General features: G+C 36.0%; 1 protein-coding gene across 1 annotated transcript; it reads left to right on the top strand.

The window, feature by feature from the left end:
- LOC121424839 (F-box only protein 41-like) lies at positions 1 to 27,171 on the top strand. The gene is made up of 14 exons (XM_041620640.1): positions 1 to 53; positions 5,109 to 5,347; positions 10,129 to 10,314; positions 11,669 to 11,807; positions 12,260 to 12,433; positions 13,178 to 13,947; positions 14,750 to 14,931; positions 16,360 to 16,475; positions 17,167 to 17,265; positions 20,803 to 20,952; positions 21,986 to 22,104; positions 24,154 to 24,312; positions 24,935 to 25,050; positions 25,578 to 27,171. The coding sequence occupies exons 2-14, from the start codon at positions 5,158 to 5,160 to the stop codon at positions 25,635 to 25,637; spliced, it is 2,460 nt and encodes an 819-aa protein (XP_041476574.1). The 5' UTR covers positions 1 to 53; positions 5,109 to 5,157; the 3' UTR covers positions 25,638 to 27,171.

Genomic DNA, 27,171 nt, shown 5'->3' with positions numbered 1-27,171 from the left:
CGGCACAGATGTGCTGCCTGTCGTTGCGTTGTCCACGCACAATTAGAAGTGTTGTAAGTTTATATTACACGAGTTAATTATTTAAAGATTCTGCTTACATTGAATGTGAATTGCCGACACGTTCGCAACCTTACATTTAAAAATTAACGAGATAAAGTCTATAGTAACTTCCGTTTCACCTCACCTAGGCCCCATCATATCTCAATCTTCAGTCCCATTCATTGCTTTTCATGCATGGCCTGGAGTCCAGGTTGGACTAACGTTAGTAATTATGGGGGGGGGGGGGGGGCGCTCTGGCTTAGAATCCAATGTGATAGATTATCGTGTGTGTGATGCTGAACACGGCGTTAATGCAGTTTCGTAGCGGATGATTTCCAGGCAGTAGAAATCACTAGAATCTAAAAAATTGTTCCCAAATCATTCATGCAATGGATTCAATTGGATCTTGGAAGTGAATGAGTGGTAAATTAAAAATGTCATTCCCAGCCCCAGGCCATATTTAGCAAGTCTCTCACTCAATCTCAGTCACATTCCAACTCCAAGGTCAATACCAGGCAACTGCTTTTCTGAATATCACGATTGGTAACACCAACATCGCTTCTCTGATCTTGGCTTCGCCGTTATGATGGTACTGTCAGAAGTTAGCGACCAAAACTTCAAAAAGACTCCCTGGCTGCAGCCACTGATCTCTCCCCTAACTGGATATGCGGGGAGGGTCCTTTGTTTGAAGCCCGCGAGTTCTATTGTCCGCCATACCAGTTCCCCCAAAAGGAACGCGATCGCTCCATTAGCATGTGCATTGTGAGCGATACGCTAGCTGTCTGCACACTGAAGCACTCATTGCTTTTTATACAAAACTTCATATATTTAAGGTGCCAGAATTCGCAATTTTCTTGAAACCATGGTACTTTCCCAGTATACAATTCGGAAACATAATTTTGAAGGGGTTGGTGTTTTTTTCACCTACGGAACAATGGATGAAAGCCGTGACTTGTCAGGGGTATTTTGGAGGTTTTACAAATAACCATCTTAGGATCGATATGGCGAGGACTTTCTAGGTTATGAAGGCTTATAACACTGGGCTTGAAACCCCCCTTTAATTTAAGTCTACCCCAACCCCCCCCCCAAAAAAAAAAATCAAACAAGTGTAACACCGAAACTCGCTTAAGTGAAACTTTAAAAATATAACTTTCATATTTTATTTTTGATTTTGATTAAATTTTGAGCATTATGGTGTGTTTTTCTCTCTATTCAAATAATCATTTTCATGAGGTGGACTCGCCCTTTAAAGAACAAGTCCACCCAACAAAAACTTTATTTGAATAAAAAGAAAAAAATTCAACAAGCATAACCCTGAAAATTTCATCAAAATCGGATGTAATATGAAAGTTATGGCATTTTAAAGTTTCGCTTCATTTCACAAAACAGTTGTATGCACATCTCGGTTGGTATTCCATTATTTTAACATTTTGTGCTTTCGGCAAGGAGGTCCTAAACGTCAAATTCGTAAAAATTGAAATATTGTTTAATTCAAACTATAAAACACAAAAGAAATAGTGAGTAAAATCATTGACTCTCATTTGGATGTAACTGGCTCGTTCATATCACTATTTTTTTTTAAATAAGCGAAACTTTGAAATGTCATAACTTTTTATTTTACATCCGATTTTATTGTGCTTGTCTGATTTTTCTCTATTGATTCAAATCAACATTTTCTGAGGTGGACTTGACCTTCTCTCTCTCTCCTTCCTTCTGTCACATCGATCGACCCTCTTCAATTATCCTCTACCCAGTTTGTTCATATACACTGTAGGAAGCGGGGGGGGGGGGGGGGTCCTGTACCCCTAAATTTTAGGTGGGGGACAGACCCCCCAAAATTTATGTTGACAACTTTTTTTTTGTTCTTTTTGCTTGTCAATTTTTTTCCTGCATCCCCCCTAAATTCAGGTGGACCCCCCTAAAATCGTTGTGGTCCGCCCTGAAATTCTGGTTGATAACCCTTTTTTGTTGCTTGTCAGATTATTTCTTTTGTTTTGCATCCCTTCCTAAATTTTGGGTTGATAACCTTTTTTTGCTTGTCAGATAATTTTTATTGCGTCACCCCCTAAATTTCTGGTTGATAACCCCCCCCTTTTTTTGCTCCACCGAGACATTTTTTCTTTGAATTAAGACATTCGGCATCTCAAAATAAGTTCTGTGAAATTTCAGAAGTCTGTAAATCCGTCTCTGTCTTTTTTACGTACTTAAAAAAAGAGTTCTTGGAAAAAATAATTCGATCTATTGTACAGAGAAATATCACAAATTCACATGCCACAAGTTACATAAGCCCGGCCCCTGAAGTCCTAGTCCTATACCGTACATGTACCTATAGCTTGTAAATTTTATTGTCCTTTCACAAATAAAAGATACAAGGTATTTCAGAATACCTTGTAGATTCAGTCCTTGTCCCAAAAATCAGTCTTTTTCGGTCAGGATCTATGCTTTGCAAAAAAAAATTATTTTAACTCCTCCGAAACGGCAGATGTTCAGTCTTAACTTAGTTTCACAATACATGCTACACGGTCAGTATTTTCGTGTCTCAGTCGTGATGTTCTTCTGTCCAAACATGATTGATAAACTCATAAAACTTGGTGACATTTGTGAACATTAATAAATCATGGTTTGAACTTCACGCTTCCAGAGAAATCACAACAATCGATAACCCCCCCCCCGGAGTTTTAAAGTTTTGGAAACTTGCTCTGGTAATTTAGAATGACCACACGTGTATTTGAGTACATGGGACTACATAAAGTCTACAACTATGCAGTTCACCAGCTTGTCAGTCTTATCTGTGAAAAGTAATCCCATTTTCTCTGTTTCCACGGTCGCCACAATAAATGCAATTATACGTGGCACAGGACGACATCTTAAACTTTGTATCAGGTATAAATTCACATTGAAAAGTGGTGTTATAAGAGTTGATTTGGTAAGTATAATTAAGAATTGACACTATTGCCGTGTACCAGACTCTACTCCGATTTTTGCTTTTTTGGGGGAACTCGGCGTGCGGAGGTACCAACTTCCGGTGCTTCAACACGGAATAGGCCAATAAGCGTTATTGTTCCCATCCAGGTAGGGGAGAGATCAGTGGCTGCAGCATGCCGGCAGTTTATTTGCAACATGTTCATGATGTTCACATGATTTGGTTGATAACTTCAGTCCATATCAACATTATGGTGCACGGCGAATCGATGCGAAGCGATGCATGACTGAGGGTTCGCATGACGATGTCAAGAGCGAAGCCAAAATCTACATGTAGCCGTTCCTGATCGCGATATTTAGAAAAGCGGTGCGTATATTGACCTCGAAATGTGACTGAGAGATTTGCTAGGACAACAGTTACTGGTGGTGAGGTAGGCCCTATGCACTTGTTCACTGCAACCATCCTGCCTGTGGGGAATCTACAGGTAGGACTATGGTATGCCAATGCTGTACATAACACACACTTTGAAAAATCATTAAAATATCACTTTTGTGACCAAAATTACTAATTTCCATACAGTTGCAATTTATTTTTCATAAGTAACTTGGGAATGATTTTTGTATTCACCAGAGCGCTCAAAAACTTGAATTTTGGGCATATTTTTGTGTACGCCCTCTATTGGTGGAAAGTAATATGGCAAGAAAATTTTCATTTTTCAATCTCTATTTTTAATTAAGAAAAAAATAATTTAAAGAATTAAATTTACATAAGTGCCAAGTTATATGATGAATAGCTGTATTGAAAACTGACAGTGTAAGAAAATCAAGCATTTGTCCCATACAAAAAGAGAAATTAAGCCAAACATTGCCACCATTATTTTGCCACACATGGGGATGTAACTGAGAACAAGGTTATATCATAACCTTGTTCATTGAATGAGTGGCCCTATGCTGGTAATTGACTGGTGCGAAACTGCATTAGCGCCCGGAACACTACAGTTACAGTACTATCGTGCTCTCATAATCGATTATTACATTGGATTGTAAAGTAGGCTATGGCCATGTCTGCGCACAGATCCCCCAGACACAGTTATGATTAACATGAATTTCTTTCCTTTTTGTTATTTCACAAAAAAATTGAAAATAAAAAAAATTGTCCCCAAAATTGTACAAATGTTTCTTAATATAGATCTGGAAGTCTATTCTTATGAGTATTAATTTTCGGTTCATGAATATTCATTACATTTCGGCAAAGTCAACTCAAAGCTCACATTGGCAATGACATCTGTGGCGCTGATGCAATTTCGCACCGTCCGAATTCGAGCAAATTTCCCCACCAGTAACTTCGCATATGTCATCAGTAGAGGACTGAGGTTCACAACCAATATGGGAGTCTCTCTCCAATATTGGGAGACAATCTTCCATATATTGCCTTTGGAGACTTGCTTTGCAAAAGGACTAAAGAAACAGCACCAACAAGAAACACAATTTTTCCACCCAAAATTTTGTCTCACTGAGGTCAGAAGCCTGTTTGATATGTGTGTTGATGACAACAAAAAACAAAAAGTAGATGGTCAATTTTTAAAGTAGGTGGTGAAAGGAGGAATCATGAGGAATCTGCTGATCCCATTTTGACTTGCTGCCAAGGAACGAAGGAAATTGGACTCCCAAACTGGAGAGTGTCTCTGAAAGTGGATACCCAAATTCTTTGCAAAAGTCTCTGATATTGGAGATAATCTCCCATTTTGGAGACAGTCATCCATATTAGCTGTGCGACTATGCTGGTCATAGCAAGTATCTCAGTCACAGGTCAAGGTCAATATGACCACCACTTTTCCGAATATTGTGATCAAGAAGAGCTGTATTTTGTCTTCAATCTTGGCACCATCATTCAAATTCTCAGTCAGACATCACTTTGCTTGGATTCGCCGTAATTTTTATATCGACCGAAGTTAGAGTCTAAAATCATGCAAACATGCAGCAAACAAACGGATGAGCTGCCGCAGGTGTCATGAGGGAAAATGTATGTCGTGGTCGTGGAAGTGGTGATGATGAAGGGTCTGAATGTATTCTGCATTCTTTCTTTTTTAAATCCTGTTGACAATTGAATTCTTATTCTAATTATTGTATATTTGCTCTTGTTTCAGCTAGCAACAGATCGAGATCAACCATTAACTGCATCTCTTTCAGGATACCATGTCAGCCCATTATGGACAGTTTCCCCCTGAGAGGGGACTGTCTCCTAATGCTGTGGAGCTCGGACGGCAGATCACCCTGGCTAGACAGCTCTTGATGAAACAGAAGCAGGCCGAATCCAGAGCAGATGCATTTTTCAAGAAACGCTCTTCCATGAGGCCGGCGGCGCATATCTTGCCAATGAAGAAGGGTGAGTATATAAATATAGCTGGTATACTTCTCAGACATTAGACAAAATGGTGAATTAGCTAATGGCAATTAAAGTTAGACCATATGGGATCTGAGACCAAACAGAAGGTAGACCCTTGGCAATTTACTGGTGAGTAGAGTATGCCACCATCTGACCCGACAGCAGTCATTTGTTAGATTCATATAATATTGAGACCTGACTATTTTAGGGACCAATTGCATGTAGGGAAACAGCGTCCTGTTTCATGAAAGCATCATAAAACCAGCTCAACGCCAGATCTAGACAAGCCAAGGTCAACAATATTTCTATGTTAATCAGATGTGTACTTTCCACATGCGAATTCCATGCTTCAACATCTTTTCCAATCAGTGTACTATAGTCACTTTGGCCTTCTGTAGAGATGGTGTTGAGTTGCGTTGAGTTCTGACACTTGTGAAACGGGGCCCTTCGTTCGTTATATATAGATATTAGGCTGATGGTTGCATTAGAGAGGTATTATCGAACACAGGTTTGACTCTAACAAACATTGCATATGAAAAACAAGATACTAGTATTTGTTTTCAATGTGCTTTGTATTGAAATGATGGAAATCAGAAAAAACATAAACAAAATCATGATTAATTGAGAGTGTTAAGCTTGGGAAGCTTAGAACTGTGAAATCCATAGTATTATAAAGTAAACGATGACAAGAATAATTCCATTATACAGGGCTCCACACTAACCCATTTTTTCTACTGGTCCAACCTATTCATGTCGGACCAGTAGATACCCAGTTTTTCAAATTTTTACTGGTCCGAACCTAAAATCTACTGGTCCCAAAAAATGAATTAAAGAAAACATTAAAAAAAGGCGCAAGTTTATTTGTCTAGCCTTTCGTTACCCCCCCCATGAAATGAAGGAATGAAGGACAAAAAGAAAGCAAGACAGAAACAAAGAAGGAAAGAAAGACAGAAAGGAAGGAAGGAAGGAAGGAAAAGAAAGAATAAGAGAAAGGAAGGAAGGAAAGGGAGGAAAAGAAAGAATAAAAAAGGGAGGAATGAAGTAAAAAAAAGAAAAGGTAAAGAAAGGATAGATGTGAACAAATGAAAAAAGAAAGAACTAAAGCAGGAAAGGAATGAAGGAATAAAGAAGGAACGAAAATAAGAAAGAAAGAAAGAAAGAAAAGAAAAAGAAATGAAGCAAGCAATACAGAAAGAAAGAACAAATCCAGAAAGTAGTAAAGGAAAGAAAGCAATAAAAAAAAAGAAAGGGTTAAAGGAGAGATGGAAAGGACAAAAGAAAGAAAGAGAGGAAGGAAGGATTGAAAGAAGGAAGAATTAAAGGAAAGGTAAAATGATAGATAGAAGGAAAGAAATAAATAAGGAAGGAAGGGAAGGAAAGACGCAAGCAATATAAAAAAAGAAAAGGTAAAAGAATAGATGAAAGGTAGAAAAAAAGAAAGACTGAGAGACAAAGAAAAGAAATAAAAAAAAGGGTAAATAAATGATGGGTGGTAGGAAGAAAGAAACAAAGAAAGTAATGAAGAATGAAGAAAAGAAAAGGGTAAAAAGAAGGAAAGAAAGGAAGAAGAGAAGAGATGAATATAGGATGGATGGCTCAAGAATTAAAGAAAAATATCAAAAAGAAAGAAAGGAAGGAAGGAAGAAAGAAAGAAAGAAAGGAAGAAGGAAGGAAGAAAGGAAGGGAAGGGAGGAGGAAGAAAGAAAGAAAGAAAGAAAGAAAGAGAAAGAAAAAAAAAAGAAATATAGAAAAATATTTTTTAAAAGGATAGAAAGAATGAAAGAACAAATTAAAAAAAAGGGAAAATAAAAAAGAAAGACAGTAACAAAAAAATAGGGAAGAAACAAAGACAGATTGAAAAGAAAGAAGGAAAGAAAGATAGGAAGAAAACAGGAAGAAAGCTAAAACTATCATCGTAAATGATTTATCAATTTCTTTTTGGCTCAATTAAAATAGCTACGAAAGAAAGTCAGAAACCAAGTGTATATCAACACACGTAAATGCATATGTGGGGCTAACTTGTATTCAGACGATATCACCTGAAACCCGATCTGTTTGAACCAAACAGAAGTGAAAATTTATCCTTTTACTGCTTACAAATGACAGAGTTACTCCAATTTTTAGGAAATATGGACATTATAAGAGCCTTTCATGAGTATGAACCGCGAATTTTGACAGTTCTGTGAGAGATTTCTGCCAGAGTTTAGCCAAGCTTCGTTCGTGCAGCCAGTAAAGAATTTACCACGCGAGTTGTGTGGCTGGCTAGCTACATATGTACACTGTATCTGCTCTAGTAGCAATTACGTGCGATTCATTCTGTGTGTATTCTGTGTGTGAATGACAGAATTTATCGGGGGGAATGGTTTGCAGTGAATTTGACCATTTCTGGAAAAGTTATTGGCCCAACAATGGTTTTTATTACTGGTCATGTCGGACCCTTAAAATCTTGCTATTTTTGGAAAAATTACTGGCCCGACAATGACATTTTTTACTGAAAATCTACCGGCCCGACAGCGATTTTTACCGGTCTGGGACCGTCGGACCGCCGCTAGTGTCGAGCCCTGCATTATATAAAAAGAAATGTGCTCAAAATATTGATAACTATAGACCTGTTGCCATCTTGTCAATATTTTCCAAATTACTGGAAAAAGTGATGTATAGCAGATTATATGATTTTCTTTCAAAGTATGATGTATTAATTAATGAATAATTTGGATTTCGAAAGGGTCACTCAACTGCTCATGGTGTATTAAATTTGTCAAATCATATTTTAAATGACATGGATAATGGTAATTTTTGTATAGGGCTTTTCATGGACCTTTCTAAGGCATTTGACACCCTCAACCATCATATCCTCCTAAGAAAATTATCATATTATGGAATAAAAGGAGTATGTTTGGACTGGTTTAAATCATACTTAATGGACAGAAAACAGTATGTGGTGGTCGATGGTGTCATTTCAAACTTAAAAGAAATAACGTGTGGGGTTCCACAAGGATCTGTTTTGGGGCCTCTCCTGTTCTTGTTATATATCAATGATATTACAAAATGCTCAAATCTATTTTGTTTTTCTCTCTTTGCTGACGACACAGTTGTCATATTATCTCACAAAAATATTCACACACTTATATCATCAGCCACCTTTGAATTACCTAAACTGACATCCTGGTTTCAGAGCAATAAATTACTTCTCAACTATGAAAAATTAAGTATATCATATTTCGTTCAAAGAACAGGAAAGTCCCTGAAAATCTTGAAGCAATATTTGTTGAAAATACTACACTTCAATGTGTTCCATCGATATCCTTCCTTGGTATAACTGTGGATGAGTTCCTGAACTGGAAGACTCATATTAATAATATCTCTTTAAAAATATCAAGAAGTATTGGCATATTATATAAACTAAGGTGTTTTGTTCCATCTAAGATATTAATGTTATTGTTCAATTCAATCATATTACCACATTTATCATATTGCAGTATCATTTTGGGTAATTCATTTTCATCTCATCACATCAAATTAAAAATTCTTCAAAAGAAAGCAATTCGAATAATTGCTCATTCTGATTACAACGCTCATAGTAATCCTTTATTTGTACAATTGAAGATTCTTCCAGTTCAGGAGCTTGTAACACTAAACACACTCATATTTATGTTTAATTTTCATATTGGTAATGTTCCTCAAATCTTTATAAATATGTTAGTAAATAATTCTCTCATCCATTCATATAATACAAGGCAAAGATTTTTATTACACAAACCATGTGTACGCACTACCAAAACATTGAATTCATTTTTGTATGTAGGACTAAGCAAATGGAATGGTTTAGATGATAATATCAGGTCTAGTACCACTTTGTCAAGGTTTAGGGAATTATGTAAAAGAGATTTTTTCAGAGACTTAACCCATTGTTGATGTATTGCTGCATTCTTTTTAACCATCTACTTTTTCTCTTCATATCTTCTCTCTCTCTCTCTCTCCCTCTCTCTTCCTTTTCCATTTCTCTTTCTAGCTTTCTCTACCTCACTTTCTCACTTTTCTTTCTGCATGATCTGCTTTCAGATGATTAGGATATGTGTTTGTATGGTGTGTTCGGTGTGTGTGTGTGAGAGTGTTAAATGATGGCCAGCCAATTTGTTTTTTTTTTTTCTTCCCCCGCCCCTTTTGTATATTATGTATTGTATTGTATCAATTTTAATGTGTTGTATATATGTTGAGCCCCAATTCACAAGCACTGCTTCTTATAGGGGTCCAAACCTTTCATTTAATTGTTTTACATTGTATTTTTCTTTGTTTTTATGATTGGTTGAATAAATAAACTGAAAACTGAAACTGAAAGATAGTGGATTTGACTTTTGGTATTAAGGGGATGGGTAACTGTTGAGGTTTGCAAAATCTGAGCCCTACATGCTCTCAATGCATGCAATGTTTCGAGAGGAAATCCTTACAATTTCATTTCATAAGCATTCTTTGCTTTCCATGGCCTACTTTGTTAACTCAAGTGTCCATATTGAGTATTGTCCCTTCATGACTCGTCCTTATTATCACAGTAATAAAATGATCGATTGGCTTAAAAATCTCTGATGATTCCTGCTGTCCGACGTACAGGTTTGCAATCCTTCCAGCACTAGCTGAAAGAAAAAAAACCTGATTAAAGTTCAACAATTCTTTATATTACATGTATGTAGCTTTAAGTATTCTATTTCAAATTGATAATTATAGTTTTGATAGTCGTTGCCCTTTTAGACTTAATGTTTTGTTCTGTGTATTTGATGTAAAAGATGATGGCAAGAGTGGAAAGAGTACTACCTTCTTGAGTGTGGCTGATGATGAAGATCTAGATGATGATATTTCTTTGCACAAGCCAGGAGGAGATAGTAGCCGTAGTCCCTACTCCGGGATGTACACTTCACGTAGTGAGAAACAAAATCAACAGAATAATCCTCTTGGATTAGCAAGAAAGACTGGTGGGTAATTTTGTATTGATTTTGAAATAATAGGTTATACTAGCTTGTCACTCTGTTTATCATAAGTCTGTAATGGTGCAATAATTGCCCTGGCTCAATCATCCGTCGTTATCATCAACATCATCATTGTTCTCACCATCATCGCCACAGTCGCCAATATCGTCTTCATCACTATCATTGTCACGGTTGATATTGCTTGAGTTATTATCAGATATTATAAACATCACCCCACATAATCATCATCATCATTATCATCATCATGATCATTATCGTCACCATCATGATCATCATGTTCATCTCCAATATTGTCTTCACCATTATCATTATCACATTGATATTGCTTAAATTATTGTCAAATATTATCAAAATCCCCACCACCTGCACATCATCATCATCGTCATCAATATTGCCCTAATCACTATCTTTATCACTGTTGTTGATATTGCTTAGATTATTATGAAATATTATAAACATTCCCACCACCACATCATCACTATCATTCACACTCAGCATCACCATCATTAAAGATAAATTCCAGTATTGGTAACGATCTCAAAATGACTTTTTACAGAATCTAACATAATGACCACCCAAGTGTCTGTTTGTATGAATAAAAAATATGTGCCAAAGGATTCTGGAAGAAATTGTGTAATCGCTGAGAAATAAGCAAAATAAGCGCGGATTTGGTCACTTCCGTCGGGTCTTTATTCCAGCAATAATAATACACTGTCCCATGTGTGCCTATCTGTGTTGGTGATCTTCAGTGTGAACATTTTTCAGCATAGATTTCAAGATTTCACAAAGTTCAGTTTGTGTAACTTTACCAGATCTAGATCCTCAATGATATACTGACAATTAAGCTTGGTTTTACAGACTTTCTCATGAAATCAGTGTTTATTGCAACTACTGGCATTTCTCTTTAACATTGTCACCATTATCATCATCATCATCATATATCGTCATCACCATCATCACCACCATCATTATCATCATCGCTGTCATCATGATCATCATCATCACCATCATCATTATCATCACCATCATCACAAATATCGCCTTCACCATCAACATCACTGTTATTGATATTGCTTAAATTGTTATCAAATATTATAAACATCCCCACCACCACATCATCATCACCATTATCACCGTTATTGATATTGCTTAAATTATTATTAAATATAAACATCCAAGCAACCACAACTCATCACCATCACCGTTCACACATATCATTCCAACGTCATCATCAACACCATCATCGTCATCATCATCGTCATCATGATCATTAATTTCAGCCTAACGAGTATGGGCATTGTTTATAGATATATCTTTGTCAATAATTTATTTTGTTTAGGTGATGAATTGCTTGAGAAATGGAGAGTGCAGAATGAGATGAGAAGATTGGAAGGTAAGCTTCAAGAGAAAACAAAAGAAGTAGCCATGCTGCAAACACAAGTCAACCATACACTCAGAGCAGCTCAAAGTAAAGAGAGGTAAGAAATCTGGATTTATTTGATTTTTTTCAGTGTATTTTTTTATAATTAATTGATTAATGAATAAGTCATTTATATTCATTCATCTATTTTATTTGTCTTATTCATTCATTCATTCATCCATTCATCCATCCAGCCAGCCAGCCATCCATCCATTCATATTTGTGTATATATTTTTTGTTTATTCATTCATTTATTTATTTTGTGTATTTTATTTTATTCATTCATTCATTCATTCATTTATTCATTCATTCATTCATCCAAACTTAATTCATTGCCATTAAAACAGAAAAATCAATCACTGAATTTAAATAGAAATCGTACACAATGAGAGTCACCAAGCCCAAAATGTTGGATAATTGCATGGCATTGATAGCATGATCTAAAGATGCATTCATGTCTCCATGCCTATATCTACAGCTTGAAAATGAATATTATGTTTATTTTTGCAGGAATTTAGCCACAATGAAAGCCGTATGGGATGAGACAGCCGCCAAGCAGTCTAGAGCGCGGCAGCGGCTACGCCATTATATAGACGACCTGGCTGATAGGGCCGAGAAGGCAGAAAATCAGGTGGAGGACTTGAAAACATCACTGACATTATCCAGAACTGCTTCTATTTCGAGGTATGAAAATCTTTTTGATGATGCTAATACTTTGTCATTCGCATGAAGCCACAATGTTGTATTATGTTTTGATTTCAGCCTCTAACTCACCATATCTGGCTTGCCTGTACACTGTACTTGTTTATGATGGCAGTGCCAATATTAGAGACGCCAACCTTTCTATTTGCAGTATTTTATCTCTTTTTTATCATTAAAAAATCTTAAATAAAATCACATTTTCTTAAAATTTTAGTGCATATGCATACATGTCTGTTGGAGAAAGTTGAAAATACACTTTTATTTACTAAAAATCCTTTTTTTGGTTCATCCCTCAAAGTACTAATATTGCATTATTTTCTTTTTATGGGGTTGGCAATATGGATCTCATGCCATTTTAAGCTGTCTCCTTCTTTTTACACATGTGATGATTACCAATAATATGTTTATAAAATGCTTGGATGAAAAATGATTGGGATGGATGATAAATCAATAACTTATGCCGTGGGGTACTTGGTTACACTATGGGAACAGATTAGCCGAATATGATTTAAATATTTGTTATTGCGATTTGGGTTTATATATTTTGCCACATTAGTTGGTTGAACTACTCAGAACATTTGATCTAAACATATACTGTTATTTGGACTACAGAATGCATGTTGATATTCATCCATAATTTGTATTTTATGAGATACATGTATGTCTATACAATGTAATAATATTTTTTCCTCATGTAAATTCAAGTTCTTTTTCTCTTTTATAAAGATCCAGTGATGGTTACAAAGCAATGGACAGACTTGTTCCCTCACACAATCACTATGTACCTGACCCAAATACCACACTCAGTATGTCCAGAAAGACCATGCCACACCAGTATCCTCCTGAAGATCAATGCGGACTTCCAAGAAAGCCTTTAGGCAGAGACGGACTGTACCTGTCCCAAGGCCCTGAACATGGTCTTATGGCAGGACCGGTAGATACCGCCAAATCTTCCTCTGGATACAGTCACCTGGTTGAAGATCCCATTCAGGCCAGCCACGCTCCGGAAGTCAGTCATGTGCCTCACCTGCAGTCAGCTGCGCAAAGGACAGTGCAGAATGCTTCATATGAAACCCCTTCAGCCAGTGTGTCCTTGGGGATACCTTCAGATGGTGGAGACCTATCGGCTTCCCAGTGGCCCAAGACATCATCCTACATCCCAGCAGCATCTTCTATCAATGACAGGGATCCCATCTTCAAGGATGAGAACAACTGGAATGACATGGACTTCCTGGAGGAAGTCATGGAGGATGTGATGAGGAAACGTGATGAACAACAAAGACAAAGTCACCATGACAACCCACGTTCCTCACCTACAGCTGTTAGCAGAGGCTTCTCCCCTCTTCCTTCGCATGGTGTTGATTATTCCCGTCGGAGTCCAGATTATAGGTATGATGACCCCGGAGTCGTGGATCAAGAGAGTGGATCTGATGTTTCAGTGACATCGGTGTCTCAGTGGTCGGAGGAAGGACGTGCAACTTATCACTTTCATAGAGGTAAGCAAATTATTTGACTTCTAATAAATAAATGGAAATGAATCAATGAATGATAAGAAAATATAATTGATAGAATATGATTAATGATTGCAATATAATTGAATTCAAAATTCTTAATTATAGCTACAATTAGTATACATTGTATGTCCTTTGATATGTTGTGACTCTAGAAACTTGGAAACCTGTGTCAAATTCATCATTTTGGTTGTTTATTGATATTTTGAAGAAATCACAAGATATTATGGAAAATACTCAAATTCTCATTCTTATTGAATAGTTGCCATTTCGACTTCTTTCTTTTCAAGAGGTATGCAATTGTGCTTCCTTTTTTGACAGCTCTTGAATTTGAATTAAATTATATGTTCCCTTAATAGAGAGCATTGTGTTTACAAAAAAATGGATAATGAAACCCCATGGTCAGGGGATGTCAAAACTGACCACATTGTTATAATTGATTATTTCTGCAAAAGTTTGTAAATTCTTAACCCTGCATAATTCTGTAGAGGCCTATCTGTCAAAAAAAACTCAATATAAGACCACAAACCTGTATCCTTATTTTCTAAAGAGCCACCTTACAACTCCCACTTTTTTAATGTCTTGATATCAGTTGTGGGTTGGTCTATATAGAGGTGCACATCTTTCTTAGGGTTTCGTTTCATTTGTTTATTTCTTTAAATTTTGTTTTTAATTTAAGACAACATTTTTATTTTCCCCTGTAATTTATAGTTGAAAACTGAGCGTTTTGAAACACCTGTATTAAGCGTCCTACAAATGTTATGATTATTATTGTTATTAATTTCAGGTAAATTCTTACATCATTTTGAGCCAAGAAAGCGACGAGTAATCCTCTTCCTAGTCTTTTCATACCTACGAACCTCCACCAAATTGAAGTGTGCTAGTGTGTGCAGAGAATGGCGGGATGTATGTCATCAACCGGAATTGTGGCAGTATGTCCACCTTCGTAGCAGGCAGATATCCTCCAAGGTGGGAATCACTTTATTCCTTTTGATATCCTATCAGAAAACATTTGTTTTATCATATTCACTTTTACCTCATTTTTGTGTCGCCTGCCTCAACAAGAGAGGCTATAATTTATGCGATGGACTTGCTGAAAAGTATGGTCTGATGGTTCTGACTCATTCCTTTAAAACTGACGGTCATTGATTCAAATCCCAGCCAAGGTATGATTTTCTTCAGCAAGAAATTGTTCTGTAATGTTCTGCACTCAGCCCAGGTGAGGTAAATGGGTACAAGCAAGAATTAATTCCTCAAAAAGCCGTGAGCACCAGAATCAGGAGCTTATCTTATCCGGGTTATTATGGGAGCCCCTTCAGCACCTAACAAGGTGGACGATATAAATACCAAATATTCTTATTATCATTATTATTGTTAAATGAATATACAGTGCGTATCAAAAAAAAGTTTACACTTAGAAAAAATCCTGTAAAATTATATATTTGTAATATCCTGACGATTTTTCCACATTTTAGCATTGGTACAGATCCATTTAAGCAAATGACGATATAACTGTCGAAAAATATTTCCGCTTGAGTGAGCACCACTTAGTTTTGAAAAGTTGGTGAAAAATGATTTGCGCAGAACTTTGAAATAATTATGCGAATAAAAGTAGACCTTAATCATGAAGAACACGTGGAAATTAGCAAGTAAAATTGATATGAAGATATCTTTTACCTTTTTAAACTTGTTTCCTTGCCCAAACACTTCGAAGAGTGCATTGCGCCCCATCCCACTCCCCCACACACCGAGTCCATCGTGACGATATTTGCTTTACACTGAGCTGTGATTTACATGAAATGGCTAAGGATTGATTTTCATTTTGTTAATCATTGCCAAGCTTGGGAAAAGTGTGGAGAAACAAGTATTAAATGAAAATGAAATGTAAACCAACTTTAAATGATAAAAACTTAGTGAAAAATGCTGGAGATGTCTGATATAAACTTTTGTTTAGATTCAGTTATGTCCTCAGATCCAGCTGGCACAAAAAGGGTAAAGGTTGTGCTTACTAAGTGTTGAAATTTCAAATTTGGGCGGCAAAATTGTTACAAAATGCTTGAATGTATCCGTTTTATTTCAATTGGCTAAAAGTGCTAGGGAAATTTATGAGAAATGCTTCACAGGGTAAGTTTGATTTCGCCCTTTCCCCTTGACACAGCGTGAAAACAAGCATTTCTGCGCAAACAGATTTCTGCGAGCTTTACAAAAATGGACAGTGCTCACTCAAGTGTAACATTCTGTCAAAACTTTTACCTTCATTGGATAGATGAGACCCAAACCCATAATTATATGTGAAAAAAATTACCCAAATGTTGTATATTTTTCAATTCCCAGGGCTTTTTCAAAGTGTAAACTTTTTTTTGATACACACTGTACACCAATTTATCATTCTAACAGTTTCTGAAGAATATATCTGCTTGGTGTACACAACTGAAGTGGCTAACCCTTGAAAAGCTTTCATCCAGAAACCGAAGAGATGATGAAAGTCAAGATGTCTACCTCAAGAAAATCAGGTAGGGTCCAAGTTTTCCAGCGTGTCTATGCTTGGGAAATGAGCACGAGACCCTAACTTTGTTTTCTTTACTGATCTTTTTTTTCAGAAAAGTTTTCAGATACAAAGAAAAAAACTCTACCAACTTTGAAATGGTAATTGTGAATGTACAGTGTGATTAGATTTGAAATAATTTGTACTGCAGCAGACGATTTGGCTCGCTGTTACATAAAGATATTTCCAGTTTATTGTAATTTTGTTAATGTAAATTTGTCATAGAATTGCAGTTTGATATTCTTGATTCAGGGAAAGTTATATACCCGGGTAAAATCAGATTAAACCACAGTCATGCGTAGTATACTGTTTCACACAATATTAGAATATACTGTAATTTTCATATTCTTTGACGTTACTAAGTTTTTGAAATTGCCGCTAAAATATATTTGTGAAAATTTTATTCAATATATGAATTTTGAATCCTTTTATTCTGTGAAAATGTTTATTGTATTATGTATTATTTTTGTATATTTTAGAAGTAAACACATACATGTATAAAAGTATATTGTATTATTTGAACGCATTAATATAAGCAAACAAGAAGCAAACATTAGGAATGATCAGGTTCTAAAGGTAATGTATTCATGTGACCTCAGGATTGTCATCTATTTATTACCGACATGTAGTATCATGAATTGTTTTTGCTGTGATTTCAGAGGTTCCTTAGAACCAGGACTTGAAGCACTTTTACAATCAGCTGGCAGTGATCTTCTTACATTCAAGATTGTTGATTGTCCGTACATTATTACTGAAAGGTAACTTGTTTCTTTCCATCTTTTCTTCTTTTGTTTAAATATTTAACCCCCCTTTTATTTATTTATTTTTTTTTTTGGGGGGGGGGTTGTGATGGGGGATGGACAGGGAAAGAAATACAGCAAACCATGGGGGGGGGGTTAACTGCATGTCCTTTGATTTCAAGTAGTACAAAAAATACCAAAAAGAAAAATATTAAGAGAGAGGACCGCAACACCATTGTTTTTCAATTAAGAACAAAATGATGTCGTTTGGCTTGCATCCCCAAGTCAGAATATATTGTGCCTGGGGATTTATGGTTACTTTTGTTTGTTACTTATTTATTTGGTCCTTCATTTGCTTGTGATAACATTTTGTCAACTTTCATCAATATGACCATCTAAAATCTATAACATGTAGTTTTCATGAGCATTTCATGTCACATTAAAGTAGCATTGGTTATCTCAAATTGTGAATTATCTCCTTGGTGCATTATTCTGTCAGTTTTGCATGGTTTGACTATCAAGAATTTAAATTGCTTGGCCTGTTTCCTGAACTCTGGTTTAATTGGAGGTCTAGTGTGAAGTTGTGGTTTATTGGTATTGGTATATTCAGTTCAAGGAGAAACAAAACTTAGAGGCTGGTATTCTGATAGCCATGCTTTAGTTAAATCAGGGTCAACTTAGATCACACTTACTTTACAAGTATATGAAATTATCGCATACATTTGTAATTCAGAAGCTTCTTATTCGGAAGGTTCATATATTCCGAAGGTTCGTTATTCCGAAGGTTTGTATTTCTGAAGGTTTGTAATTTTGACGGTTCGTAAATCCGAAAACGAAATGAGGTTCGTAATTCCGAAGGTTCGTTTGTCCGAAATGAAATGATTAACGAACCTTATTTCGTTTTTGGACTAATGAACCTTTGGAACAACGAACCTTATTTCGTTTTTGGATTAACAAATCTTCGGAACATCGATCCTTATTTTGTATTCGGATTATCGAACCTTCGGAATAACGCCACAAATGTTCGGATTAACGAACCCTTTTACGTTTTCAGATTAAAGAAGATCGAGGTAAAGGCAATTTACGTGTTTCGGAATTACGAACTTTTGGAATAAAGAACCTTCGGAATTACGAAGTGTAACCAAAATTATATATGAGATGCCACTTGTTAACTCATTCCCCAATTAAAAATCATTCATATCCTCCTTCAAAAAGTTGTCAAAAATTAACTGATTCTTGAAATGAATAAAAAGAGAAAAATTTAAAAATATAATTATTTTTAAAGAATTGATACATTTCACTGGCCCCAAATATAGAAGGAATATTATGAAGCCCAGCATTCCACAGAAGTGAGGTTTTCAAATTCTAGGGTAGTAGGGTAAACCTAAGTCTAATTATCATAATACCCCCAAGGAGTAGATATGGAATTTAGCAGCACACTTTGCATCCAAACCATCAATGACTGTCTAGGAATGATAACAAATGTTCCTTATCTTCACCATGGAAGCATGAGGAAACAACCATGGGTCCCTCCCCCACTCAAAATAGTAGGGGGACACAATATCAAATGTCAAATTTTCCAGCCCCTGGTCCGCCCCTACCTTCTTTGAGGGAGAGATTTCTGTCCGTGGAAACAAAACAAACCAGTTTTTTTTTTCTTTATCAGCTTCCCATGAATTTTAAGTTAAACCTGAAAACCAGATTTCAGAAGATGGGACATGGGTGTTAATTGTTCTCATGACTTTGAGAAGAGTGTATTACCTTTATTAAATCATATTGCATAACTCATAATCCATGAAGGCCACCCCACACCCGATTGGTCCACAATCCTATTTTGGAGCAAATTGCATTGTGCTCATTTTCTGAAACTGAAAGAAAATTATCAATATATGTGAGGTTCAAATTAAGTGTAAGAGTGCTAATATAACAATTTCGGATGATCGCAAGCCTTTATTTTGGAGTAAAGGCCAGATTAGTTTCAAATCGTAGCCAATTGTACGATTGCTATGACGTCATTATGACTAGATGTTAAAGTCGCTTTTATTCTAAGAAGGATGATAGTATATAGTCACAGATTTGAGCATAGATACCTCTCGGTATTTGTAAGAAGAATTTACAACATGACACAGAAGTATCATCAAATTCTATTATTTCAAAATCAGGTTGCAGACCAATAACAAGGTGTGCAGTGGGCCTTAAATCATTTTGAACTACCCCGGTATTATCTTGCTGTTTCTTGCTTTAATAGTGAAAATTTACATTTGAATTATTTCCTTAAATACCAATCATATTTTTCATACCTTTGTAGCTTTCTGCATTTTAGCTGTACATATCGTCACACGCACCATGAACCGTCCTCCCTGCGCACTTCGATGCGAAAGTTACTTTTGCAGAAAACGCATTTAAAGAAAAGTTTTTTTTAAAGCCAGCAATAAATGCTCCTACAAGGAGAGCAAATTATTTACCAGTGTCTTCGTTAAAAAGTTCAGGTTCCAAAGTTTCATCCCGTACCTTTATATTTTCTTGAAGTTAATTATTTACGCCACAGTGGGCAACGTAACAGAGAGGATGGTTCGTGGAATAGATACAGTGCGCTTAACTTTTGCATCGAAGTGCGCAGAGAGGACGGTTCGTGGTGCGTGCGACGATATTTGACCTGCCACTCCAAAACCAATAACAAGTCATCCAAAATGAATTTTGAGATTATTATTGAGCTTGATAAAACACATTCTAAGTTTGAAATGATATACAACTTTGTCAAAAATTGATCAGCAATAACCCACATAAGTACGTGTTTGAATGAAGAAGGAATTCAGCGAGAGTGAGCTTAGAAACAAGGTTTGAGCTTGAAGTTCATAGTTATGCATGCAATTTGTATAGAACCCCAAGCAGTCTGGGGGAAAAATTGGTGTAAAGAAAACACCTGTGGCTTGTCTTCTATTCAACGTTACAACTTCAAATTTTTGACAGTAGGAAGAAGAAGAGCTACCCTTTTAGAAATGCAAATTTTCTTATTGTTACTTTTTTTAGAACATACAGAGAACCCTGCCAGGCAACTTGTTGTTGGTTTGGGGTGGCTTACATGTATACTAGTTTTTCAATGCCTTCTTGTATTTAACACATAATTCCATTGGTCCAATTGATTTCTAGATTGAGAAAGTGTTTATGTTTGAAAAAGACAAAACCATTCTTTGATATACACTGTAATCAGGGAGTTCGTTTCTTTGATAATTTTCTAACTGCTGTGGTTGATTTATATTCAATAAATATTGAAAGATTAAAAAAAGATAGACCTTTAGTCAAGGGACTACATGTTGAAATGCTCTTTCCTTATATGATATTTGTCCATATAGTAAGGGGGAAATGGGGATGAAGCCCCATTCTAGAATTAAAACAAATTACTAATCATATGATACTCATTGAGAAAGTGTTTATGTATTAAGAGAAGAGGGGCCAATTTATGCTGAAATTTGAGTGAAATTACAAGAAGTGGGAAATACCAATCTCTCACTGTTAACCAATCATAATGGATGCTTTTGATGTTTGATATGATAGGGTCCTTTGGCTTGCCAGCTGTCATTGTCGAAGCCTTATGAGCGTGACATACATCAGCAAGACAGATCCCGTGGGGTCAGAGGTCATCTGGGCGCTAGGAGCAGGGTGTCGTCAGATTCAATCTCTAAAGATACCACCGAAGCATCCCTGGTAGGTCATTAAAGTGGGGTTTTTGTAAATTTCTGTTTGTCTTTACACTATGGGATTCTGAAAGAAAAAAAAACTTGCCAGCATAAATCTTAGAATCAATGAAAAGGAAAAGCTTTTTCTAAAGGTACATTTTCAGTTTGGTAGACAGTAACAACAGTAGCTTTCTTGAAATAATTATATTTATTGTGTATTTATTATGATTTTCATGCAGCCCCTTTCCCAATGATTGCTGGCCTCTGCATTCTGATTTTGTTTTGTTTTGTTTTGTTTTGTGTATAATAAATTATATGTCTATGATCTATTGTTGTTATCAAAATGTCACATTTGTAATTTGATCAATTATTTCGTAGGTTTTTATAAATGATTTAACTAATAAATGCATCTAAAACTCCAGCTAAAAAAATAGATTTAACAGTGCCTTATCTGCAGACTTGCCAACCAGTACGTTTTAGGCGTATTTAGTACGTTTTTGCAACCAAAATATGACAGTACGTTTTTTTTGTGTTTTTTTTACACAATCGCAATTTATTGAGAAAAATCATCTCTGTCTCTATTTCATTAAATGTACACAAATATGGTTATTAGATCATTGTAATTTCCGGTAACTTTTTTTTCAAGTTTTTCTTAGTTTGTTAAAACTAGGCTGAAATATACACATGTTTCAATTCCTTTTTTTATTCATCTGCACGAGCAGTGCGCATTTAAGCTTGCATGCAGCTTGAGCGTCGCGATGAGCGAGTGTGCCAAGCATTATGTTATAAAATACACTTTTTGGGGAAAAATACATTTTTTTTTAATCACAGAAAGCAGTTTTTCATTCCCAGAGGTTGGCAGGTCTGTATCTGCTATTATTGGTCATTTAAGTCTCAAAGCTTAGAGTGAATATGAGGATCTCAGAAGTCTGTGAAGAGGTCACTTTAACACAAAATAAAAGAAAGTAATTAAACACAGACAAAACATTTTATTTTCAAGTTTACTTTCATTTTCTGATATGGTTACAAATGGCCTTTTCCTTGTATTGTTTACATTGCAGTGAGAAACCTAAGAGGTTTAACAGTGCCTGCGTTGCTATGATTGGACGCTGTTGGACTCAACTCAAAGCCCTGAGTGTCGGGGGACCCAATGTCAAAGTAGAATCACTTTCAGTTGTTGGTGAGTACAGTCAAGCATGACTCTCTGACCACCTGTCTAAAGACCAGGGCCCGTATTCTGATAGCAGGCTTAACTTAAAGATAAATTCCAGTTTTGGTAACGATCTCAAAATGACTTTTTTCAGAATCTATTGTAATGACCACCCAAGTGTCTGTTTGTTTGTATGAATAAAAAATATGTGCCAAAGGATTCTGGAAGAAATTGTGTAATTGCTGAGAAATCAGCAAAATAAGCGCGGATTCAGTCACTTCCGTCGGGTCTTTATTCCAGCAATAATAATACACTGTCCCACGTGTGCCTATTTGTGTTGGTTATGTTCAGTGTGAACATTTTTCAGCGTAGATTTCAAGATTTCACAAAGTTCAGTTTATGTAACTGTACCAGATCTAGATCCTCGATGATATACTGACAATTAAGCCTGGTTTTACAGACATTCTCATGAAATCAGTGTTTACTGCAACTACTGGCATTTCTCTTTAAACTCAGGTTAAAGTTGTGGTTATGTATGGGAAGCCTATTACAAAAATCACTAACAGTAGAGATATCACCCTTCAGCTCATTTGGCTCTCAAATTATTCATGATTGTTTAGGAAGTATAAATAGATGATTGTCTTTGCCATCGATGAATCAGGAAAGAGCACAGTAGACATAAGAGACATACAACTTAATAAAAAATTCTGATACTTTTGGCTTCCCATACTTAACCACAACTTTAAACCTTAGTTTAGGTTAAACTTGCTAACAGAATACTGGCCCACAAGTTTTGTTCTCCTTGTAAAAATACCCCATAGTTTTCCTTTTGAAGGGGGCTTACACCAAAAGGATAGGTAGTGTCCGTGCCTCCGAGTTTTGAAGAACGGGGCATTTGGGACTTTTTCTCTTCAAATATAAGAGGTGATAAAACTGTGTTTAAAGTGTAAAGTTTCACAAGTGTTGGTTCCCTTTAAAAGTTACCCCATTGTTTCCAGATTGAAGGAGGCTTGTACCAAAGGGGGTGGGTAGCATCACGTTAATGGGAACCCTACCCTTTGTCCATCCCCTCACTGAAAGGATGCATTAGGACTTTTTCTCATGTAATGTTAGAGATGATAAAATTGTGTTTAAAGTTTCACTTTCTTGCCGAAGACAATTACAACAGTTCTTGGATTTGAACCCACAACCCTCTGTTTCAAAGTCTGGAGACTAAATCTCTGCATCTCAACAGCTCATTAAAATTACTTAATTATTTTTATTAAATGCAATTCATTGCATCAATTCTGTCCCTCTGTGAGTGAAATGAAATCGGTTGAATCAGGTTTATGACCGCAATCACATTGGAGAGATGAGATATAGGCAATGTTATGTTATAAGATTTTTCTCATATCATTAATTTGTGTTACATAAATAGATCAAAGTTCATTACCATGATGAGCTTGTTGCTTAGCAACTTTTTCCTAATACATTCAAGATAGAATGAGGTAGAATTCAAAATTGAAAAATCAGAGAAATAGTAACTACAATGATTAGTCCGGAGAACTAAATTTAAAAGTATGATCCCGGGAACAATGTAATGAGGTTTGTAATCATTTTGAAAGAGAAGTGCTATGATGATAGTGCATGATGTTGACTCTTCAGTACACTGGTTGACCAATATCTTATGATTTTTATTTCTTAATACTTATATTGCATTTTACCACCATAAGGCTCATTATAAGAGGCAAATCATTCCAGTAATTTGGAGCTGAAACAGTAAAAAAAGTTTTTTCACTGGCTAATATACAAATCAATGAACATGTGAGACGACTGACCTTAGTGCTCTAGTTGGTGTATACAGAGTCGAACAGCTGCTTAAATACTCTGGAGCCTATTTATTCAGTGTTTTGTAGATGATCAATAGTAATTTGAACATAATTCTCTGTTTCAAAGGAAGCCAGTGAAGTGGATTCAAGAGTGGCTACGAGGGGTGATCTCAATGATTAATGCGAACGAGAGGGGTGCACAAGAGGGGTGCAACTGGTTACCATGTATTATAAAAATGCACAAATTCTTTTACCTTTTTTCTTTCTATAGTAAGATCATGTGCCAAACTACAGGTGCTTGAATTAGATCACATGGTCAAGATAACGGAGGAAAAGGCAGTGGAGCTGTGCCAAGATGGATTACGAGGTCTCCATACTCTTATTCTTAGACATACACCCATCACTCCTTCAGCTATATTACATTTCAATGGTGAGTTCCATTTACCAATCTTCAGCAGTGACATGTTTTTTTTTTATTTCATTCATTCTTTTATTTATTAATTATGTATTTTTATTCATTAATTCTATTGTATCTATTAGTTTATCTATCTATCTATCTTTCTTTCTCTGTCTCTCCTCTCTCTATCCATTTTCTTATTCATGGACAGTATATCTATTACAAGCAAAATTTAGAATAACCTGTAAATATCATGTAATCTTTCCATTTCTTATTCCTCTTGGTTTATGAACAACTTTCTTTAAAACCATTTTAGCGTCAGTATCTCATAGGTTGAGCTTTGACCAAGTTGATCATTCTGAGGTGTTGAATTGTTGTTTTAGTGGCCCAAAATGGAATAGTGTGTGTGCAGGAATTCGTGACCATAACGAAAAGGCGCTGTAGCAAATGACTATTGGATTTGATAAGAAATGTAACCATAAGATCAATTGGACGCTTCATACTTTTATCTGTAAACCTGCAAATGTTAGTCTCCCAGATTGATTACTGGAATGAAAAATGAAAATGTATTGATCAATGAAAATATTTGGAATGATGGTATTGAAAGTTATAACCAATGAGGCATAATTCTTATCTATGCATCTTTGTTATTTAGGTGCGTGTCCACAGCTGACCAGGATCTCGGTCCATCTAAGCCTGTCCGATTTCTTCCCTTTGCCTGCTAGTCCTGGACAGAGAAAAGAATTCAGTAAGGCGATTGAGACGCTCTTGGTACGTAGCATTCTCTTTAACCCTCTTAGTACCATTGGCTTATCAGTGTGGATTAACTCAGTGTGCTTTTCATGTCTTGGTACTGAGAGGTTTACACCTGCTTATTGTCATTGTTTGATTTCCATCATCATCATAGTCATCATCATTGTCATCATCAACATCATCATCAACACTGCTGTGGTCAATATCATCATCACCACTGCCACCACCACCAACACCATCATTATCATCATCAACATCCTTGATGTGATTGTATTCAAAATGATCATGATCATTAATATGGTCATCTGCACCACCACCATGATCACTTTCATCAGCATCATCATCATCATCATCTGCACCACCATCATCACTATCATCATCATCATCATGACCACCATCATCAACACCACCATCATCCAATTTCTAACTTCTTAATAATTTTGATAATTGTTATGAATTATGTTGTCAAATCATTCTTGTAATTCAGTATCTATGGAGATTGATTTTTTTTCTCTCATTTTCTTTTGTTTTATATTATGCTTTAGGTTTTAAGCAAGAAAAGGTCTTTAGAAAACACCCTTCAGGTTAGAGCAGACTACAAGTAAAACTTCCAAGTATTCCTCCTTCAATGTCATTCCCATCCCTGGTTCCAGTTTCATAAAACATTAATGCCAACATTGATGTTAACTTTGCTATCAATTGTCATTACCATAGCAACCTTTAAATGTATCCCCCGAACAGAGTTAGGAGGATACTATGGATTGGGCCTCGTCGCGCCTCGTCCGCCGCCACAGAGATTTCCTTGTGAACGCTTTATCAGCTGCATTTCTTCTCAAATCATCTTCAAATTTGGCATGAAGGTCCATTATGGTAAAGCTAAGCCGCCTATTGATTTTGGTGTGGGCTGAAACATTGTTGCCATGGTAACAGGAGTTTTTGTCTCGTCAACCAGAGGGAAAGGCGAGAGTGAGGGATCCAAACGTCTCATAACATACAGTGGTGCTCAAAATTTAGTGGACCCCACCAGAAAATGAACACATTTAAAGTGTTCAAGTTCTGCCATGTTTTAGATATTTAATTGTGAAATCAGGTTATATAAAATTATAATAATCAATAAAGTTAGTTTCCCTGTTCACGCTGAATATTGTAGTGTTGCTGTCTATGCTCCACACTCGGCATAAAGGAGTGCATTTTGTGGTGGGTTCTACTAAGGTTTGAGCATAACTGTACATTAAAAATCTCAGGAACAGAATACTTTATGAAACAATCCACTGGTTGTCATTTACAGATATTCGTGAATTTGATTTTCAGATCATGGCAGTTTGTTTACCTGCTTTCTAGGCAAGCAAAACAAATGGGAAACTTTTGTTCAAGAATCGAATGGTTGCCTCTACTTTTCTAACAATGATCAGAAGTGCTATAATGTGTAGGTGCTGAATATAGATGTGACCAGTGACCCCCAAACCAGCAATAAGTCACCTTAGAAAGTTAGCAGTAATAGCTCAAATAGTACTTTGGTCTTCAAAACATGAAAATTAAAAATTAACGGACCTGAAAGCGTACTTCTTCATACTGTCAAAATTTACACTGTAAAGTTTAATCAAAGCTGAGATACAATAGTTTCTCTGACAGCACTTATTCCTGGCAGCTTTGAAGTTTCACTGGGATTGCAGTGTGTTCATCTCATGTTTGAGCGAACCTGAACTTCATTCCTTGTTTTTCCTTTATTCTTTTTGCTCATTTTGAACTTCTTCAACATTCAGTCAGGTACTCGAGTGGGTTATTGTTTATGAATTTTGGCAAGTTATATACCTTTTTTTAAAGCCTAGGATGTGCTTTTTAAAGATCAATAAAAATCTCAAAATTCATTTTGGGAGACATCGTTGATTTCGTGGTTGCTGGTCACACAAATTGGTGCTTATGATCCCCTCCACCTTCATTCCATTTAAATCAGTGGTGCTAACGTGCTTTTATAGTTTCTTTGTTCATTTATCTAGAAATCTTTGAAGGATTGTACTTCATTTAGTAAATGATTCAATTAACTGCAGAGCTGCCAAGTAGTACTGATTTTCCGTATTTAGTACTGAAAATAGAGAATACTGATGGTTCATGCAAAATACTGATTTCTTAATTTTCAGT

Source organism: Lytechinus variegatus, chromosome 12, assembly GCF_018143015.1.
Source record: "Lytechinus variegatus isolate NC3 chromosome 12, Lvar_3.0, whole genome shotgun sequence".
NCBI classification, from domain to species: Eukaryota; Metazoa; Echinodermata; class Echinoidea; order Temnopleuroida; family Toxopneustidae; genus Lytechinus; species Lytechinus variegatus.
This window is presented reverse-complemented; position numbering and strand designations above follow the sequence as displayed.

Coding starts and splice junctions, on each gene's coding strand:
- LOC121424839 (XM_041620640.1), top strand. CDS start 5,158: ATGTCAGCCCATTATGGACAGTTTCCCCCTGAGAGGGGACTGTCTCCT. Junction 11,808..12,259: donor GCAGCTCAAAGTAAAGAGAG/GTAAGAAATCTG, acceptor TTATTTTTGCAG/GAATTTAGCCACAATGAAAG. Junction 25,051..25,577: donor AGGCGATTGAGACGCTCTTG/GTACGTAGCATT, acceptor ATTATGCTTTAG/GTTTTAAGCAAGAAAAGGTC.